Source organism: Rissa tridactyla, chromosome 4, assembly GCF_028500815.1.
Source record: "Rissa tridactyla isolate bRisTri1 chromosome 4, bRisTri1.patW.cur.20221130, whole genome shotgun sequence".
Lineage (NCBI taxonomy): Eukaryota > Metazoa > Chordata > Aves > Charadriiformes > Laridae > Rissa > Rissa tridactyla.
The window spans coordinates 58,786,298-58,807,733 of NC_071469.1; the positions used below are offsets into that span (position 1 = coordinate 58,786,298).

The window sequence follows — 21,436 nt, forward strand, 5'->3', positions numbered from 1 at the left end:
GCTACTAAATTTTAGAAACAGTCATGAAGATTAATTAAACTAATTATCTGTGCTTTGTGCAGTGGGAGAGGAGATAACTGCAGGTACATGAAGGCATAACCAAGGAAGTGATGAATATTGTTTGGAGTGGTAAAAGTATTTTAGTTGATGGCAATGCAGATGAAGAAGCAGGTGAGTGATAGGAAGCCAAAATAATAACATGAATGCGATTGTGGAAGGGACTTCAACGTGTTATGTGAAAATAGTGTTGGAAGTGGTAAGCACTTCACTGGGGAGACTTCCCAGTAGTAATTTTTCAGTTGTAGAATGACTTGGAGAAAACAAGCTTTTCACAGCTACCAGGTTTTGATTTTAAGTATTTGGAGAACATCATAGACCCATTCTAACAGAATGGTGATGTTCTGAAAGTCAAAACGCTTTCACCCATATGTCTGCTATGTCAAATGGGTCAAAGTAAAATAACACTAATTGCTTAATTTTTTTTTCCCCAATTTCATACATGAAGGACTCCTTTTTCTGTAAGGATCGATGAGAAATCTGCTTTTGGGTATGACAGTACAGAGGCTGGTTTATCAAAAAACTTGATATGCAGCTGCTGACGTTATGATTGTTTATTTTAGAAATTGTTCATTTTTATGTGCTTAAATAGGAATTAAATAAAACTGGTCACTAATCTTAAATTTTTGTTAAGACGCAGAAGCTTGTAATGCTACTAGAACTTTCAAGTAACCCAAGCTCAAAGTATTTACATTAGCTTTTCATTTTTAAAGTATTCATTCAGTAGTTCTACGCTGATAGTGAAGTAAATGCAATGAAATACTAACAGTAGTGAAGTAAGGCTTCCTCTGGGTGTGTCATACAGCAGTTGGAAATGCTGAACCACATTCCACTTGATGAGAGGTGGTATTACAGTAGTGCCAAGGAGTTAAGCACCCTGGGACCTAGGGTGGAAGTTACTTTGGGTTCATGTGCATGGTTCAGTGCTGCCAGCTGGGGTGCTAGAAGCTGCAGAGCAGGGTTGGTGGGATGCCCTCATGAGCTAGGTCGTTATTCCTCCGGGGTGAGGCTAACAGTGGGATGTCTCATGGTCCTACTGCACTGATGTGATGGTCTTCTAGGCTGTCAGCACATGGATGTAGTAAGAGGCAGCCTGTACCGATAGAATAAAATTATTATGCATTATTGCTTGCTAAAATGAAGTGTGTTCATCAGGCTTTAGAAGAAAAGTGTGTTGGAGGGGCAGTAGTGTGTAATCTTGCAAATATGTAAATATTATATTTGCTTATATAGTTAAAAATTACTTTACTGGATCCTATGTACATGCCAGGCAATATTTGTAAGTATCATTATGTTCATGTCTGCTCCTTGATAACTCTACATCGCTGTTGCCTCATGGTTTCACGTCAACGTCCAAATAGGAGAAAGGTAGTTTTTAACCTGGTTTTACATTTTTAGTATGGCATATTAGTTTCACTTTCAGCTTCAAAGGTATACTCTTAATTCCGGATGTAAAATAAAAGTTAGTAGTACCGTCTCCGTAACATGACAAAACCCACTAATTATGCAAGCTTTTTACTTAATTTCTAAATTATTACTATAGAGTAATATAGTAGATACTCTTTAACTTGTACAATTCTGCATATCTATAGATGCTTTCACCCACACTTTTAGAGCAGGACTTCTCACCTGAGCTGTACTACTAGTTTATATTAAAAAAAACGATTAGCTTTGAAACATTTAAACTACAGTAATAATAATCATCCCCCTTTAAGGCACAGCTTCTTGTATCTTAAATTGCTGTTATTTTTCTCACCATATGACATCCAGGTAAAGTAAATACACAATCTTTAGATGTTTATTAGCTTTAAGAAAAAAAAATCATGTGTGTTTTTAAAATTAATACTGAGGCCATGTTTAGTGTTGTTGAATCTATTATTAAAGTAAACAGCCCCCTAAAGTATTAATAAAGAAAAGGCTATTTATCAAAGTCTTTTGGAGGATGTGGAAGAAATAGCTAGCCATTCTTTCAAGGTTATTTTTTGAATCTTAAAATTTGATGCAACCTCTTCTGCTTTGTATTGTTGAAAAATATAGTCCAAGACCTGTTGTTCAGCTGTCAGGGAGGCTGTATCACTGTGCTACGTTATAGGAATGCAAGCAAACATAGAAAACCCTCTCTGCTGACTAGATGTACATTAGGTTTGTGAATTACGTACCAATGCCCTTTGGGATAAAGGCCTTCATGAAATCACTGTCAATAACTTACTGTTGGCTTGACTTATGTAATAGGTTGTTCTTCAAGATCTCGCAGGAGACAGATTAAATGTTATAAAGTCTGAAGTACAGAAATTCCGTAGGGCAATCTAAATGATGTTATAGGAACCAAACTATATTACAAAGAGGAATATTAAACATATTTGCAATCTTCTGTTATTTGTCATATGAATGCCAGGCCCCTTTCCATCTAATGGATTGCATAGATATGCAAAGGAGAAATAACAAAAGCTAATCAGTTTTGTTTTATGTAAAGCTGTTAATATGTAGATACTTGAGTTCCCTCCAAAAAAAGAAGTATCTGAGTATTCTAATGATGCATGTTGATGTTGTGTAAATTGCTTGGCGAAGAGGAGCTGCTGTAATCACTTCACTTGAAAAGTGAATATGCTTGAAAAGAAAATAGGATGACACAGCCAATGTTGTACATCTGCGCTAAAATTACTGTGAATTAGTCAAGTCTCGGTTAACCTGAGACAGTTGGTATAAAGTTGGTGGGGGCTTTACCAACCCGTCTCTTTAGTGTAGAGACATATGGATGTGAAGAGCAGGAATCAGGGCAATGGCCCCAATGTGCTGGAGATAAATGTGAAAATGAAATATTTTTGTCTGTGACGTGGGGGAGGCTGGAAGGGAAGGTGAGACTTCTGTTGGTGACAGTAAGCTTCTCGGCATGCTTACCAACCCTGCAGCTGTGCGGTACTCCACCAGTGGGCCCAGGAATAGTTATGGTGATGGCTGCTCTGGGTGAAGAAGACTCAGTTGTGGTAGATGTTTGGAGGGAAATTGCAAAAAAAATTAAAAAATGGGCAAGCTGTTTTACAACTGGCTTGTTTTCTAGACAGTCACTGCAGAGCAGGATTGCCTCTACTACATTTAAATGCCAGGAATATGCCGAGGGAATACCTTTTGCGTGTACTGCTGCACACATTAAAGAAAACCTGAGCTCTGTGGAAGGTAGCCATCCCCATCTGTGGTGTAAACTGTTAGCTTTCAAGTCAGCAGATCTTATAGGAGGCACCGAATGTCCTGGGAGCCAAATGGGAACCTCTGAGAAATCCTGAGGTCTTTTTGGAGCATCTGCCTCCCACACTTCCAAATACTAGAGATTCTCCTTGTGAGTGACCAGGAAATGCAAACATCCTTAATGTAATAATCACTCGTGTCTCACCATGTTATTCATTCTGTAATGCTCTTCAGCTTCCAGGATTTAACAGTGTTTTTCACAGGCTTCACTCTAGATAAAATCTGCCTTCAGCCATCCAGTGGAGACCCACCCCAGCAGGAGTTCCTGAGGCAGAGAGATTTGGACTTTGTGTTGATCTCCCTAAGAGGAATTGTCAGTGAGGACTATGGGAGGCAGCTTTGTGGCCTGAGTTGTTGTCTGGAGGCTTTTTAATTTACATAGGAAGTACACACTTCCAATTCACATGCAACAATTCAATGTGTGTGTTAGAAGGCATAATATTCACAACATACTTCACAGCTTGTTCAGGGGATGCAGGAGACCAAACCTTGTACCCGGAGACCTTTGTCACTTGGACCATAAACTTCCTGTATGTTTTCCCCAGTTCTTAGAGATAAGTAAAAATCGTAATAGTTCAGTAATGGTACAAAAATTTTTTATAAACCAGGATGTTTTCCACAAGAAAAATAGGAAAGATTCTCAGTCTGGGTGACCCTGGTATAACTTGAACAAGTGGAGGCTCCTTTGCGTACATCCATCCTGCTAAATAACATCTTCTGGAGAAAAATCCTGAAAAGACCTCAGCCAGAGTTTACCTCTGTAGCCTTCAGGCTAGGTGTTTAAAAATATCCAATATTACTTTAAATAAGCTATCGAATTAAATTACCTTTCTCAGTGCTCTCTTCTTGTCCTGGCCAAACTGATTCTAGTACAAAGCCACCTGAGGTATCTCTGCTACAACTATGGTTTAGTCTTATCCTCAGTGTCACTTAAATAATCAATCTGCTAGCTGTATTTCTCAAACTGCATTCCGCTCTGGGAAATGAAAAAAAAAATCTGCTCTAACTTCAAGACCTTTACTGCAGGAACCTAATCCAACAGTGGGCTTGCAGCCATCTTTTCTCTTCACCCCAGTTTCTGAACTCCTGCAGGGTAAGGCTATTTCTGTGGAAAGGAATCAAGCTGTTAAAGTTGCTCAGCTGCCAGAGGTGGCTCTGTTATTTCTTCCTCTGAAGGTAAAAATCACTCCAGCTTGTTTCTGATTGTGTAATACAGCTTCAGTAAAATGCTACTACAATCTGTGGTGGGCAGTCCTGAATTATTCATCTGTATGTTAAAGTATCTAGTTAAATCAAATATCTTTAAATCCATGATAACATGAATGCTACACCTTAATCTATGTTCAACGTTTTGCAGTTCCCAGTGTGTCTAAATTAGTATAGTTTTTAGAGGTTGCAGCTTTTCTGCCTTTTAGAGGGACGAGCAAGTGCTGTGAGTAACGTGACTGATTCCCTTCACTTGAGGTCTTGGTACTGCAGAGTTTATGATGAATCCAGCAGTGGAGCTGCATGGAACGGAGGATGCTGAACCGGGCTGAGGAGCTGCCAGCTGCACTGCTGTGCCCCAAGCGTCTTGTTGGCCTTTTAAATATAGCCGTGTCGGCTAAGAGACCTTTAGAGTGGTCTGATGTCAATGAAAAGCAAAGTATTTTCCCAAATCTTGGGAAAGGGGAAAGAACGCTGCTCTTACCTCTACTAATCTCCATTCCATTTTTTTTTAAGAAAAAAAGAAGAACTGGGAAAACTCTAGCTGTCTGCCAAAATAAAAATCAAAAGGAGATCTCCAAATACACTGATCCTTGATCTCATTACGTGAAGAATTTATGGTGCAAACGGCTGCAATTTTCTAGCGTCTTTTAAAATCATCCATGCAATGTAAAGCTTTCTAACAAACAAGTATGTGCTTTTGCAGAAGGAATCAATGTGTTTTGAAAGTCTATCGGTGTAATTTCCCTGAAGTTTTTAAATGAGCTGGCAAGATAAAATGGTTTCAGGAGAATTTGATTAATAATGATGTTTTGGTTTCAAGGAAGGAAACTAGAACTGTGAAGATTTCACTTGGCAATGTAGGAAAAAATACATAAAAGTAACGAAAATAAGCATGTCAGTTTTCTCTCAACTTTAATGCTGTAAAGAAATATAACCAATAAAAAAAGCTAGCAACTGCACAATGATTGTGTTTTGAACAGATTTATGCTATAGCCTCTAACCAACATATGAATTAAAGCTCTAATACGTTTTACCAGAAACTAAGCTGATTTTTCACACCACTCTGTGTATCTGCCCACCTAGATTATAGTTTAAATCGATGATAAAATTTGATAGTTCTCTGGTTGTTCAATATGTCCCCTCTCTGACTAGTCTCCTGTCTTTAAAGCTGTTCATCAGTCACTTTGCTGTGGCAGAGCCACGTTGGAATAACTGCTAGATTAGCCTTGGAAGTGCATCTGAAATAACCTCAACTTTTTGCAGGAATGACTTAGAGGAAATGATCTTTCTGGTGGAAAGTGAAGGAAAAGTTAGAGGATTTCTAGACTGAAAAGAGAAGCTATCTTCCGTGCCTAAAAGTGAAGAATCACTATGTCTTTAATGAATGTAAAAGTTGTTTTGCAATATTTTTGCAGGCCCAAATGCTTATCAGGTGGTCATAAATATATTGTGTAGTTGTTCTTAACTGCATACTTATGCAGTACATGTATGAAACTGCTGATTGTTTAATCAGAAATTAATAGTGGTGTTAATATTCCCTCAGTTAGGAGGATAAGTTATAGCAGATGCTAACATTGAGAGATTAAAATCCAAATTTACAAACTCAATCTAAAGCTTAAAGTTTATTAACCCCCTACCCTCAACTTCCGTTGGCATTAATGACTCTTCTAAGTACCAACACATCTGGAAGTTGGACCGCTTGGATCTTAATTCTTACATAAGCAAGCAGAAGGTTAACAAATTTAAAAATTGCAAATTAAAGAGCCAAAATGAGGATGATACAGTTATTTTGAATTAGAATACTTCTTTTTGGTGAGAATTGCATTCCTCTCTTCAAAATGATGGTATGACTTGGAATGAAGTAGCTTTACTCAGAAGTTAAACATTATAATGATCTTTTAATGGTACCTTAATGGCCTCTCTGAAGACTTGCACTGAAATCATTTTACCTTCTCATAATTGCACTTCATAATGGACTGTAGCAGCACAATTTAAAGTCTCCTTAGTTTTTTCATTGGTTTGTTAAATTTAACAAACCCTCTACGTTACCATTCTGTCAAATAGAAGAAGTATTAGATGTTTTTTTTGATTGTTTATTAGGTGTATCTTCCACACCTAAATATTTTGTCTGTCTCAGCAATAATAAGGTTGTAACTGATTTTGATAAAATTTTATCTATATGGTGAAATAATGATAATGTGTATATTGAATTGATTTGCCATCCAAGAAGAGAATTTCTCATGATACACTTTTTATTTCCTGTGTATGTGTGACTCAGAAGCTAGGTGTCACGAAGAAGTAGATTATTACATATCCAGCGCTTATGTTATTCTGTGCAAATAGTCTGAAAGAAAGTGCCTGTTCAGCTTTGTTATTTTTGTGAAGCCCAGGTGTTGAATGGAAATAGTTCACTACAAATCTGGCACAACTTCAGCTCAACAGGCACAGCAACAGATATGCCATAATAAAAAGAAGATTTTACGATGAGTTGCTGTGTCATGAAAGCACTCAAATATAACTGCTATTGAATAACTTTAACTGTGTTTTCATGTAAACGACCTCGCAGACCTAGATTTCACCCTGACCTTGTTCATACTTTGACAGTTTCCTTTCAGTTCTTATCACAGAGACGTTAATTTTAGGTAAACATCCTTAATAAACAAACCGATTCTAATCTGTAGCTTTAGTTTATAAAGGCGGCAGGGCCTGTTTCTGAATAATTATGTAATACGCTAGCATTTATTTACTTTAATCGAGCGTTTAAATGTGTTATTAGTATTCTGATATTTCATGTTGCAACATCAATACATGCATTACTTGTCAATGTTTAGCAACATTTCATCGAGACATGAAATATGTGTGTAAGTGCTATCCAAAGAACTGACTGTGAAGGCCTCCCTCTGAGAGGGTTGTGAAATGCCGGGGGATTGAGCTTGTTTGCCTGGAAACTGGATATACGGGGACAGAATGTTGAAAGCCACGAAATAGAAATAATGCCTTGTCCTAGCTATCCGTCTTGTCTGACTTGCTGTACTTCTAGACATGAATACTATCCAAGAATTGGGAATTCACTAGTGTCAATGCTTTCTTTACTTTTTCCATTTCTGAATCAAGGGGATTATTTGTAGGTGAGGTTAGTATGTCCTAAGAAAAATATAGCATGTGGGGTAAAACTTTAGCATTTGATACAGTGGCAATATAGAATTTACAAATTCTCTGATAAAAATGTCTATGAAATGTTTACATCAGTCTTGTTCAGCCTCTTACCACTACCCTTTTTTTTTTTTTTTTTTTTTAATAATTTACATCTTTCTTAAGAGTTCTGTTTGCCAGTTTTGACTTGAAAGGCTCCGATGGAGGCTATATTAATTATTTATATTGACAAAAAACCCAGCAGATTTGTATACTTTCTTTATGTGTTCAGTTTGGATTGTCTGATTAGATTCTCCTTGTGCTACAAGTTAGCTTTTGAAGTATGGAATCATTAGGTGTATTTCCAAGAGCAGATGGCCAGCAAACAAGCTTAGGTTAAGTGTAGTAGCTCTCGTTATTAAAGCTTTACCAAGAACATTCCCTTATTTTATATAATTAGATGGACAGCTCTTACCGTAGTGGTGTTGGGTTTTTATTGTCTTTTTACAGAATTCTATTTTACTTCTCTTGTCTCACCCTTTGCCAGCTGAAATTGTCAATGTTTTGTCTCAGCCTATTAGTGTTAAAAATCATTTTATAGGATGCCGGCAGCTCAAAGTACCCTTTTGATTAGGTTTTTATTTTCCTGTTGATGGCAAAACCACCCAAATGAAGTTTCACAATTAACAATTGTAGAGCCTTCCTTGGGGAAAGGGATGCTGAGTTTCTGTGGGAGGGAAGATTAAAATAAAACACACCAAATAATTGGAAATGTATTTCATAGGCATGCTTAGTATGTTAGTGCTGCCTCCCGAAGCTAAATGCAGTGTTTGCACTTAACTCAGCCTTTGCGGGATTCACCAGGATTAAAGCTTGTTGACATATTTGCAAATCAGTTTTCATATCACCTATTAGTTTCTAGTAGTACTGCTAACTTGGTTAGCAGTATGCTGCTAGTATTATAACTTAAAATGCTTCTGCCTGAATAAAACTCCCTACAAAATTAAGAGCCATCTTATGATCTATTGTACTGTTCTTTTTTGTTGTTGTTGTTAAAGAGAAGATTTTCCACCTCATTGGCTTGATAAATGTGCTTGAAACATTTTAATATTAAAATTTCTGGTGGAAAACAAATAATGAAGCGAGACCTTATGCTGACTGTCTCAGCTAATTGAATTTATTATATTTTGCTGCTTTCCATTCTCGTTGTTTCTACGGTAGTGAGGGTAGTCTAGTAATAAACTATCCAAATACAAACTCTTATTCAGATATTAAAGCAATAATGAAGTTGTCTCTTTTTTTGTCGGTCACTAGTCCTGTGCTTTGGATTAGTAAGATAATAAATAGTGTTTGTGTTATGTCTCTGCAAGAAGAAAGCTAGTGGAAATCTGTAAGTCGTTGCTCAAATGACAGCGTTCATATATAATTCTTACACTGTGTCTAGATTAGGAAGATGGATGTCATTTCAAATATGTTCCCTAGCACACTTTTAAACATTCCTGGAGCAAGCGTTCAACACATCTGAAAATGTGTTAGCTTTATCTAGGTTTCCAGAATCCTGCTGAAAAATTCGTTTTTGGGACCCTTGGTTTACAAATTAAACTGGTATGCCCAAAATGTCGTCAATCATAGTGTATATAACAATCAGAACATCTATTTACATCCTTCATAACTGTATGAAAATAAATGTATTAACACTTACAGGTCTAACTAAGCTAGACCTTAGCTCATAGCTTTTCCTTCTCCCTAGCTCTTAGTTTTCATGCAGTTTAATTATGTGGTTAGACAAAAGTGTGCAAAGACAGCGATCCATTTTGTAATTTCATTTCAGCATTTCAACAACTTTTACCTTCTACTAAAACTGTAATATTTAGCTCACTACTTTAAGAAGCCACTAACTGAAACAACAATGAGATATTTTAAATCTTCCTGTAGTTACTCTGGGAATTTATACACGTTACATTACGTGCCCATTCAAGATCAGACTTTATTCAGTCACGCAGTGGCTTGGAGAGGCTTAGGGACACCTACCAACTCTAATGCTTGGCTATTTATTGCTTTTCAGCTATTTGTTGCTTTTTCCCTGTCTTTCTGTTGCCTCAATTCTGTGAACAAAAGAACGTATTTGTGCGTGTGAGTGACTTCTTATTCTTACTGCTGTTGGTTAGAGATACCCAAAGGGTATGTTTAACTCCTGCAATCCTGCCCAAAGCTGCACCTCATACAAGTGGAGAATCTAAAGAAGTAGCAACAACAAATACCTTTTTGTAATTTTTCTGTGGGACTAATGCTGCCCTCTGGCCCATTGACTTTTAAAGAACCTTTTAAACTACAGTTCTGAGCTTGCTTTGCAAACTAGAAAAGACATGATTTTCTGTAGATAGTGTGGGGCTTCCTTCTTTACTGTATTTATTAGAAATTACAGCATTTAGATATTGATGAGATCAGAAAAGCAGTATGGTTCAGGGAGTACCATTCTCTTGAATCTATGCATGTTAGCAGATACGACGTTCACATTTCAGAGATGAATTAACTGCAGATGAATCTGCAGTTAAAAAAAAAAAGAATAAAAAAAAAAATCAGTTGTTTGGGTTTTTTTTTTTTCTCCTTGGCACACACCAGGGAGCAATGTTATTCCAAAAAGGGAAAGGAGAGGGTCCTGTCTCTTCAACTTCACAAGTCTGTAGAGCAACCTGAGCATGCTTTGGAAGGGAGCAGCATACGTTCTAGTCGAAGCATAGTAATTCTTCATGCGTCCTGTAACTCAGTCCCACATCATCCCTGAACAGGGCTGTTTCTTAAGTGCCATTTTTGTATTTAGATTAATTGAGAAGTTGGAAACTCCTTCTGTTGTTCGTGTAGTAGGACCCATTGACAGAGGAAGTTGGTAATTACAGAAGAATGGCACATAATGTAGTTAAATTGAGGGGGATGAGTTCTGTTTTTTTAGTATGGATGTTATGTTGACATTAACATGAATCGATCTGTTAAAAAAGTTTTTAATTCTGTTATACATGCTTCAGAAATTAATTTCTTGTTTAGTATTCTTGATTGGCTCTGCTGTCATTCCTTTACGCATGCACATTCAAAACGCATACAACTTAATTCCCGATACTTGCGTCCAACCTCTAATTCATCACAGTTGAATCATTGCTCTTGGGTTCACTGTGCAATTAGTGACCATCTGTTTGAATAGATGCACCTTTCTCTTTCTAAAAGTAAGGCCGCTATATTTTCTTTTCTGCAATCTAATTTGCTTAGAGCAAGCGCATTATAGATAATCATAGAATGGCAATGGAAGAGACGTGCTCAGTTCCTAATTTATCGGTCTTTGTATGCTAGATGAGTTCTCACATTACTTTGGTTACTCTGCTTTTGTTGCTGTGACTTTTTTTTCTAGGAATGAATGCTTAATTTGGATGGTCAGTAAGATAAAAACCTTTATTCTGTGTGCTAGGAGCTGGTTGATAGCCTAGCAGACCCTGAACATTCTTCCGTGGCTGCTATTTACTTGAGTAGCAAATGCTTACTTTCTCCTGCTTTCTTTTGTGACTTACCAGAAGAGTTTTTATTATCTTCAAACCAAAGTACTTAATTTTCAGGGGCTGTTTTCCTAAAAGCTTTCAGTCAGAAAATAGGATCTGAAAACACATCATCCATAATGAATCTCATCTGTTATATTGTGTAGTTGCGTACATGATTTGTGAACTTTTGATCTTGAGGGTGAGGAGGGCTGGTTATGTTACCTAAAACACTGGTTACAGGATTTTCACAGCATTCCTAAGCTGTACAGCAACCAGAAGCAACTTCTAAAGCCTTTCTTTCCAAATAGGATGAAGAATGTGAAAGAGCAATTGAATTACAACATGCCTCGGAGAAAACAGAAATAAAATTGCTTTTGTAAAGAAATCTCTAGTATGATTTTGTCACTTGGCTGTTTGTACCTGCCATTTTGGCCCCATATATTAATCCTAGCAGATAACTGTGTAATCACCATACTTTCTATGATATGAGAGGAAATTAAATGAAAGCAGTTGATGAAAAAGAAATGGAAAGGCAATGTTATAAGTAGTGAAGTACAGAAAAGTAAGAACTAGTAGTGAAATATGAACCAGCTTGACACATTAAAGGCAATTTTAATAAAATTGGAAAAAATGCAATTAAAGCATTCATGATACCTTAATGCCAGAAAGGCACTGAAGAAAATGTTTCAAAAGAACTAGCTAATTTCAAAGCTTTGAGTCCTGGCTGTTTATTTCGTTCAAATATTGGAGAATTCATTAGTTTATAACTGTAGATTTAGGGGAGACAATACTTTTTCCTAATGACAGTTGCATATTTGATTCTTTTTGGGATTCTTTATAAAGCGAAAGGATGGGCTGATTACTGTTTGTAACATAAAACATTGCTTGAATGTGTGGCAATAAGTAGTATTTTCAGAGTAGCAGGCTGAAATGTGTGCTTTTAACTTTTTAACTGAGCAATTAAAATCACATCTGACATCACAAGATAAAAGAACAATCTCAGGTTTAGTGAGAATTTAGTATTTCATCTAGAAATAATACTGAGTGTCAGTAAGATGAGTTTTGAAGTCAAGTAACAACACTTAAAACAATTGATCTCTTGGTAAAAATAATTGAATATAAATCTGTCCTCCTTTCAGACAGATACATGATAGCATCTAGTCCTGTAATACTTGATACATCTTTAAATGTCTGTGAAAGAAGATATGTATCTCAGCCAGTGTATTTTTTATCGAACCATTCCCCCTGCCTGAGTAACTTATTATGTGCTAAGTATGTAAGCCTTTATTCCAAGTAGATCTATGAGTTTATTTTATAAACCTTTATTTTAAAGGTATTTATTATTAGATATGCTTAAAGTTAGCAGCAGATGTCTTTGCTATTTAAAATGCAGATTTCTAAATAGTTCTAAGACACTTATTTTCTTAAAAGCACTTACTTTGACATTTAAACGTAGCTGTTACAACTGTGACTTTGTAATTTATAGTGTTGCCGCCTTTGCTTTCAGCCTTAGGCTGTTCTTGGGTACAAATCGTTTTTCTGAGCTCATATGTAGATGCCATGCAGAAGAATAAGTTTGTGATCCTCTTCTGTAAGAGTCTGTGATTCATGTTCCTTTTTGGCAGAGAAGGCATGATTAACAGCTTCACTCACTTGGAATCGGAAGTTTTTAATGGTCCTAATTCCTGGGGGACTGTCTTGTCCCCTGGTTTGTACCAGGCCCTGAAAAAATTTTCTTCTGATGGCTGTATTGTAACCTGTTCTATATTCCTTGCAGAATTGCCACACTCTAAACCAGATGATTAGTGTCTGTTTGTTTATTATTTACCTTGGTAATTTAGAGAACATGCTTCTGGGTTCAGGCATCATGTTGGATGCCCTTTGGGGATGCGGGTTATTTCACCAACTCTGCTGGTGATGCCCATGCAGTCTTTCAGGCTGATTGTTCCATCCTGGTTTGAGCCAGCGTATTCAGCATGTCGGAAAAGTGAAGAAAGAGAGACTATATAAATATATAAAAAATATTTTCCACACTAGTTATTCTCGAAGCACTTGACTATCTCAGTTGAAAGAAAAACCCTGAAATGCCTTTCGTCCTGGAGAATGAATCTGTTAATCTGGTGTGTTAGTATTTGGCAGAGAGAGGCTCATCCCTTTGCAACCCCTTTCCTCCTATTTTTCATGACAGCGGCTGCCTGTACAGAGTGGGCGCCAGCTACTGAGTAGACATCCACCTAAAGCTTTGGGTGGAGATGTTGGAACTCTCCCTCTAGCCACATTTTCCACTTACTATGATAAAGCAGTAGAAATCCCATGCCACAGGAATGGGAAACTACCTAAGAGACTCTAAGAAAATGCAGGCTTCATCGTGGCTTTGTGATGATCCTTTGAAGCATCTTTCCTTGGCAACAAAATACAGTAGGTTCTCAATTTCTTGGCATAGCATGTTTAACATCTCTGTCACTTCTAGAGACAGAACAGTGTTTGTAACTTGTGACAGACATATTCTGTTACGGCTGAATATTTACAGCTCCCAACTTTTCATAATTTCTTTTTTGTACAGAAGGTACATAGCTTGTCCTTTAATTGCCTTGTTTTGGGTTCTGCACACGCATTTCTGTTTCTTGATGTGCAATGGCTCACCTTTATATGACTTTCTGTGGGCATCGCTGCATCTTTAAGTGATTGCTGAAGAGCTAACTCTAAATATCAAATACCACTTCTCACAAACACCAAGTGGAGCTTCCTTTTCCTGTGGAAGATGAATATTGAAACTTCAGACTCTGAAATTGTTCTGGGGATGTATCCTCCTCGCAGCAGGGCACACACCGGTGTATCAAAGTTACACTGAGCTAAATTCACCAGACACAAGACTTGAAGGAAAATCCCAGGCAGGTCATATGGAACCCTACCTAGGGTTGAACGCGCCTGCGTGAAGCTTTCAGAGCATTGCCACTGCACAGCAGGACAGGGTCTGCCATCCTCTTCTCTGCCTTGTTTGTCTTCTCTATCCATTAAGCCGTGAAGCCACAGCCAAAGTGGCACCTCTCAGCATTATTTAAAAGCACATTTATGGGCTCCAGTGCGTTTGCATTGGACCGTATCTTGATGGAGGTGTGGCATAACTCTTCTGTCTGAACCGACTGCTTGTACTGAGCATAAACGGTGGGGTTTGTCAGCAGGGGCTGCAGGGTTCCCCTGTGTGGGAGGAGGTTGTGGGCAGCCCTGTGCTGCTACAGCTGGTTCCAGCTCCCTCTGAAATGGGTGAAAACAACTCAGCGTGGGCCAGAACTTCAGAGGAGCACGTGGTGCGTCCGCTCACACACATTGAAGAAAAGGAGCAGCTGCTGAGGGCAGGGGACACAAGGACATGAGGAAACATGAGGGTGTGTGTGAGGACATAAAAGGCGATGGGGAGGTAGGGGAAGAGATGTCCATCTGGAGAGAAGGAGCAGAGAAGCAGAAAGGAGCAAAGAGGGGGGATGAAGAAAGTAAGGTGCAAGGAGAGGCAACAAGAAACCTGTAGGCCCAGCGATGGCTGTTGTTTCACCAAAGGGACGTGGAAGGGACTAAGCGTGAGGCCAAGTGAAAACAGGGTGAACTGGGGTAGGAACAGCGGAGAAGCACTGGGCTGAATTGGGGCCTGGGGAGGGAAGGTGCTCCTCAAAGGCCTCGTTTGACTCTTGCTTTTTTTTTCCTTAATATTTGAAGCTGTAATTAAAAGTTTACGTTAATTGGCAATAAACTAAGTGAATTTCCTCAGTCAAGACTGCCTCGTCCATGGGGCTCTAATTGCAGAAGGCATTGCAGCCCCCGCCATTACCTGAGCAGAAGGAGCTGATGGAAAGCAAAACAGTGGAGAGAAACGTGGCATTCGGTAACTTTTCCCTTGTGCATGGTCAGTGTCGATCGTTTCCGCTGTTTCACAATAATGGAGGGAAATGTGCAGCTTTAGGGGTGTGCTTTTTCCATTTAATACAGCTTTTTTTTTGATCAAGCAGGAACTCAGACGTACTGCTGAACTTGCTTTACATCGCCCTTCTTGTGAAAATTGAGTTTTCATGCTTAATCACTAAAACATGACAGAAAAATATCTGAAGCATGTACCACCTGTTTTTCCTTTCATCTTGATTCGTTCATTAGCTTCCTCTTATTAAAAGCCCTCCAAGACACAATTAACCCTTTTTTAACACTGTGAAGCTTGAAATGATCATTAAAACTCATTAAGGCAGAGAAACTTACTTTCAAAAGCAGTTTAATATTAAAATTCTCCTGATTTCTTTTCTTGTGGATAGGGTAGAATACTTAGGCTATGGCCATCACGGTTCCAGTCTTAACTGACTATTCAAGTAATTAATGATAATTGGTTGCTTTACATTGCGGAACTGCGCTCTGTGCTAGAAGATACTTTGATGAAATAATTTTCTATAATGGAATGCTGTCTTCTGAGTATGCACTATGTAATAATGATATTGTCAGCGAGTCCTTTTTGTCCAGTAAGAAGAAAATATAATTGAAGTTAAAAATGCATTGCCAAAAGTCTTGCTTTTTTCTCCCCTTTACATTCTCCTGTATTGTGAATTGTGCTGTTGCCACAGGAAAGCAAACATCTACTTATGTTTTCTGATCTACTGAGTTGTTTTTGTTTTTAATATCCTTTAAAATGCACAAACATGCAGTCGATTTTATTTTGGTGCTAACTTCAGTGTTTTTGTGTCAACATCCATGAAGGTTGAATTTGATCTCACTTTAAAAAAAGTCATTTTTTGGTAATCTGTTAAGTGCCTAGTCTGTTCCCAGCATTATATAAACAATCTTAGAATTGAGAAATTTATTAGAACAGACAAAATTCAGAATAACCTTCTAAGTTCATAGGCAGTGTTGTTTTCATCCTGCACGTTTTTGCAGGATGAAAATGTCTAATCACAAAGAGACCTACCATGAAGTAGAATGGTGACTTTAAAGCAATAAACTGCCTTGGGTTTACTGAAACTGCAATAAAGCTATCATGAAGCACTGTCAAAGTGTTGATTTATTTGTACTACTAATATTAGAAGTAATAAAATGTAAGATTTACTGGTACAGTTATAGCATTTGGTATCCATTTTATTAGACAACTCAACAGGTATTACATTGTATCATACAATCATAAGATATTTTATAATCTAGATTTTACTGAAGCACAATATTGTTAGGGAAATTAGTTTTGATATTTAGCCTTCTGTCTCAGAACTGAGCGTACCGGATCTTTATATGGGTCATTTGTTGCTAAACTTCTAATTTTATCTTAAAACTATGACAATAACAGCACCATGAAAAGGATGTGCTTTTGATTATTGTGAACTGTATTTGGTAACTGAAATTATAATTCAGACAAGTTCTATTTTCTAAAATATGTGTTTGGAAACAACTGCCTTTATCTTTAAAAATTACTTTAAAAATCTGAGCAGGACTGTTTATGTTCTGAAAATATTATCTGTTGTATACTTAAAAAAAATTGGCTAACAAGTAGAATAGGATTTTCAGAAGTGCTCAGCATCACCCTAATTCTGTCCAGAAGAAACTGAAAAATGAGAGGACTTAGACCAGTCCTTAGAAATCTCCATGTAGATGCATGACGATATTCTTATCTGCCTCCTTGGTGAAGTTAGGGTAAAATTCTACTTAAAATTACAAACTGAGTGACAAATATGATAATAGCCTATCTATAGGTAGATGTGAAAGCTGTAATCTGCTAGCATTTCTCTTAATTGATGGAAAGCAGGATTTGATAGAGACAAATATTCGGAAGAAAAATTATTTCAAGGGAAAATGTAATTGGATACATCCCTGCACAGAGGTAGGACAGCATTACGAATGGGAAAGTATAAGATGAATTGCCATTGAGAGCAACATAGACATTTAAAGAAATAACACAAGTCATAAACATGCATTACTGATTTGTGCCTTGTTAATTAAATGCCCTAATTCTAATCAACCATAGAGTTATTTCAAACAGACTTTTACAGCTTAGCAGATACAACTTTGGAATGCAAAGCTTTCTCAGCCATGATGATTTGCTGTAGCTACTTATCAGTACATTGGAAAAAAATATTGTGATTCGATGTTGTCCTTATCATTCTTTTTAAGGTATGGGATGCTGTAGATACAGGCTGCTGCTTAAGAACATATTCCTGTCACTCCTGTGCTGTTCGAGCTGCCCGGTGGTCATCTTGTGGAAGAAGGATCCTCAGCGGGGGCTTTGATTCCATGCTGCATTTAACAGATGTAGAAACAGGTAAAGGTCACATAAGGGTGCATTACAGCCCTGTCTTTATTGAGTATAGATAACTTTGGATCTTGTTAACCTTATTGTTTCTTCTAAAAATATATAGAAAATCTATAGATCAAAGTTAGAATTCTTGAAATGTGTCCTCACTAAAAAAATATATCTACAATTAAAGGTAGTGTGAAATATTTAAGAAAACTGAAATATCTTTAATTTTATGATCACACGTAATTTCTATTGTCAGATACTGCACAGATGAACAGAATGAAACATGATTTTTTTTATGCTTTGTCATGATCATTCATTAAAATATTTGAAGAGCCTCTTAAGGCTGACTTCAGTAACATTTATAAATATGGTTAGTTTAAACATAGGCTTGTACCTTATTCTCCATTGGGTGGGTTTTAAATTTCTGCTTAAAGTTAATTAGGTGGTTTATAGTTTTTTTTTTCTGAATGGGACCTTAATTAGGAGCATAGAAACTTAAATTCTGGTATGAAGCCTTGAGACTGAACCTGTGTTGCTTTGATGCAGCTGTGAATTTGATTTGGGATTTGATTGTTGTGACCTTAACAACTAGTTTCCTGGATGCTGTCTCTCCTTATGTCTCCTCCACAAACTAAAGTGCTTCTATCAGCTATATTTCTTCTCTCCTTTATATGTTATCAGCACTCATACAGCAGCATTCATTGGGGCTGTACATAATAGGGCACCTGTGTGTATATATAAATTGTTAGGCCTAAAATAGTACATTTTCAGTTGAAGAGACGGAATTTTTTTTTTTCCACTTAATTTATTTTTAAATGTTTAACTCCTGCAAAGGCGCAATGTTTTTTTGTAAGGCTACAAAAGAAACCCTTACAAAAATTAACAGAAGTTCTTGTCTACTAGGGTTTTCTCTTACGTAAAAGTAAGAAGTACATTGTATGTGAATATCTGGAGAGCAGAAATCCTATTCAGATGAACTGGGAAAGCCGCCAGGAAATTTATGAATATTGTTCACATGAAAAGACGATTCTTTTTCATGCTCCAAGAATTTATCTTTCTCAACATTTGTCATACCAGAGGTATTTAAATTCAATGATGGCTGGAAGGGAGCTGTTGTAGTTTGGGAATGTAAGACATGTGACACAGTTAGGGAATACTGATGTTTCGAGAATATTCAGGTTTTGTAATGGGGAAAAGAACTTTATATATCTGATGTAGTAGTAATACATGAGGTTAGGATAGCAAATCATTATTTTTGTCAGACTTGTCTTTTTTATTTTCAGTCTCATTGCAGCAACCTTCTCATTTCTAGTCTCATATATAACTGAATCTTACTAATCCAAGGGAATTTAATTTTGACTGTAGTGCTTACAAATTCTAAAAAGAATGGCTACTGCTGTTAATGGGATTTATAGCAGTAGAATAGATTTTATATGCCTGAGTCATTTGAAGGGACTACTCTCTGGGGAAAAATCTCATTTTATAAAACCATAGAACAAATTCCAAAGCTATATAGTTTTAATCATACACTTTAATTTCTAACATCTCTTTGACTTAACTATCAGTAATGGGATAGTAGCCTGTGTTAAGTTGATTGTAGTGGTTCATTTAAAAGAAGGTATTTCTAGTGTTTTAGGTGATGACAACAGTAACAAATTATATTTACCAAGTTTCAAAACAGATAAGCTTATAAATTGTTCTTTCCTTACTGACTTGTGAGTTATGTAGTATTTCTATCTACTTAAACAAACTGTATGTGTAAAGGCAAAATGAATGCTTCTAATCCTTGAAAATACCAGATATTCGTTATTGCCTTATTTCAAGGGCACAGGATTCCTTGTAGCTCCTGTGAGCTGCAGTTGTAATGTTGATGTTTGGACCTGACTTTCAGTAATGCACACCTCATTTGAATATGAGTATGATATGAGTGACTGGAATTTTATTCTGATTTCCTACGCATGTAGGCCAGTTTCTGATTTCCTTCCCCGTTGTAAAGCTACTCTTTTCTTTCATATATTTTAGTCGATTCTTTTCAGAGAAACAGGGCAAGCAGTTTGCCTCTGGAATCCAAATCAATTTGATATAAAAAGCCTCATTTCCATTTGAAAACCACTGAGGCAGCTATAAGATCTTGATTTACATTAGTTTACTGAATCATTCATTCCTCCTCACTCCACATCAGGGCTGAGATGATTTCTTTTTTGATTAACTTCAGATAGATGTTAGAACTGTTCCTTCACAGAGGACTTCTAGATCCTTTTTTAGACTTTGGTCTTAATTACTTTCCATTGCTAAGACTGAACTACCAGTGTGTTTAAATGCCATAAATGCATGCTGGTGGGATTTTATAAATAATAGTACTGTCTTTAAGGCTCTGTGCTCTTGCCTCTTGTGTATGTTGTTCTGGTTCAACATTTTTCTAGTCATGTATATATTACTTGTGTTATAAAAATTGGTACATGTCTTTCACCAATAGAAACCTAACAGTCTGAAGAGAATTACTTTTAAAAGTTTAGGAAAGGTTGCAAATACAGCTTAAAACATGCATGGTATTGAGCTTCTCATTTGGGATTTTTTTGTCATTTTGGGTTGCTTTTCTGTTAGGAATGTAGTTTCTGCCCTATTAAATCAAAATTGTAGTGTAGCTAATTGTTTGTTCTGCGTCTAATGACATCTAGTTATGAGATTCTTCAAAGGAATGTGCCAGCATTGTTGTAACAAATACTGCTAACATAAATTCTCCAGGAAATTTTGTTTCTAAGCTTGGACATAACTTTGGGTATCCCTTGACCTAGGATGTTGCATTTTCTGGGGTGATTTTTTTTTTTTTTAAAATCTTTGTGATCTGAACAACATCAGAATAGAAGGAAACACTGAAATGTCATTCATCACAAAGCAGAATTTTTCTTGTTGTTGGCATAGAAAAACTAATGCAATGGTAGACACATCCATGAAATTTTATCCTGTGGATTTACACCATCAAACCTCTTCCCTTTGTCCCTGTGATGAAAGTTCTTATGTATAAGAAGATCTAAGATGCTTCAAGCAGGAAAAATGAGCTGATAGGAGCTCCATGAAGTTCAACAAATACAAATGCAAAGTCCTGCATCTGGAATGGAGTAATCCTGTGCAAGAGAACAGGCTGGTGCTAAACTGGCTAGAAAGCAGCTTTACAGAAAAATATCTGGGCGGCTGGTGCTGAATACGAATCAGGAATGTTCTCTTGCAGCAGAGGTCAACTTCAACTTCATCCCAGGCCAGATTAGCAAGTGTTTACCTACTACATAGAGAAGATGATGGCGGGGTCTTCTCATCTCTGCGAAGTGAAAGGATGAGAGGAGAAGGACAAATGTAGGAACACAGGAAAATTTTTGGCTCAAACACTAAAACACATTGTCCAGAGAGGCTGTGGAATCTCTATAATTGGAGAGACCCAGAACTTCAGTGGACAGACCCCTAAGTAACATGCTGCAGCTGGACCTACTTTGAGTAGCGGTTTGGACTAGATGACCCCAGGAGGTCCAATCTACATGACTTGTTGATAGTATGATGAAGAACAGGGAAAGAGAAGAATTCAAATGATTGAGGTACAAGGAGTTCACTTGTCCTGGTTTGGTGAAAATAGATGCTGTCGTATAAATCTTCTTTTTCTGAATTCATTTTTTATAGATTGTCATTTATTATCTTAGAGGGTCATCCATTGTCCTAATACCAAGATATCAAGATAAGAATCTCCACAAATATGGTTTTCTCGAAAACTGTTGCATGCATTCAGAGTATGTCTGATCCAAAATATGCGCAAAATGTTTAAGAATGTCAATTATTCACATATCATTCACGTGAGTGGTTCTGTGGCATAAGACAAGTTCAATACTGCGACATGGGGTTTCATAAATAATCGTAAATCCAAAAAATGCAGCTAAGCTGCCTGTAAAGATAACTGGTTAATTCTTTTTTACTGTCCTATTTTATATACATTATTTCTTTATAAAAATAAAACTTTTTGAAAGGTTTT

At 37.0% G+C, this 21,436-nt stretch overlaps 1 protein-coding gene across 5 annotated transcripts in view; it reads left to right on the forward strand.

Annotated features, from left to right (window-relative positions):
- WDR25 (WD repeat domain 25) overlaps positions 1–21,436 on the forward strand; it is a 73,702-nt gene that overhangs the window by 19,289 nt on the left and 32,977 nt on the right. For all 5 annotated transcript variants that reach the window (XR_008465875.1, XM_054197744.1, XM_054197746.1 and 2 more), the window contains exon 3: positions 17,295–17,442. Coding sequence is in view for 4 of the 5 variants with exons in the window: in XM_054197744.1 (XP_054053719.1) it covers positions 17,295–17,442 (148 nt within the window). In the remaining variant the exon portion in view is untranslated. The remainder of the gene's footprint in view (positions 1–17,294; positions 17,443–21,436) is intronic.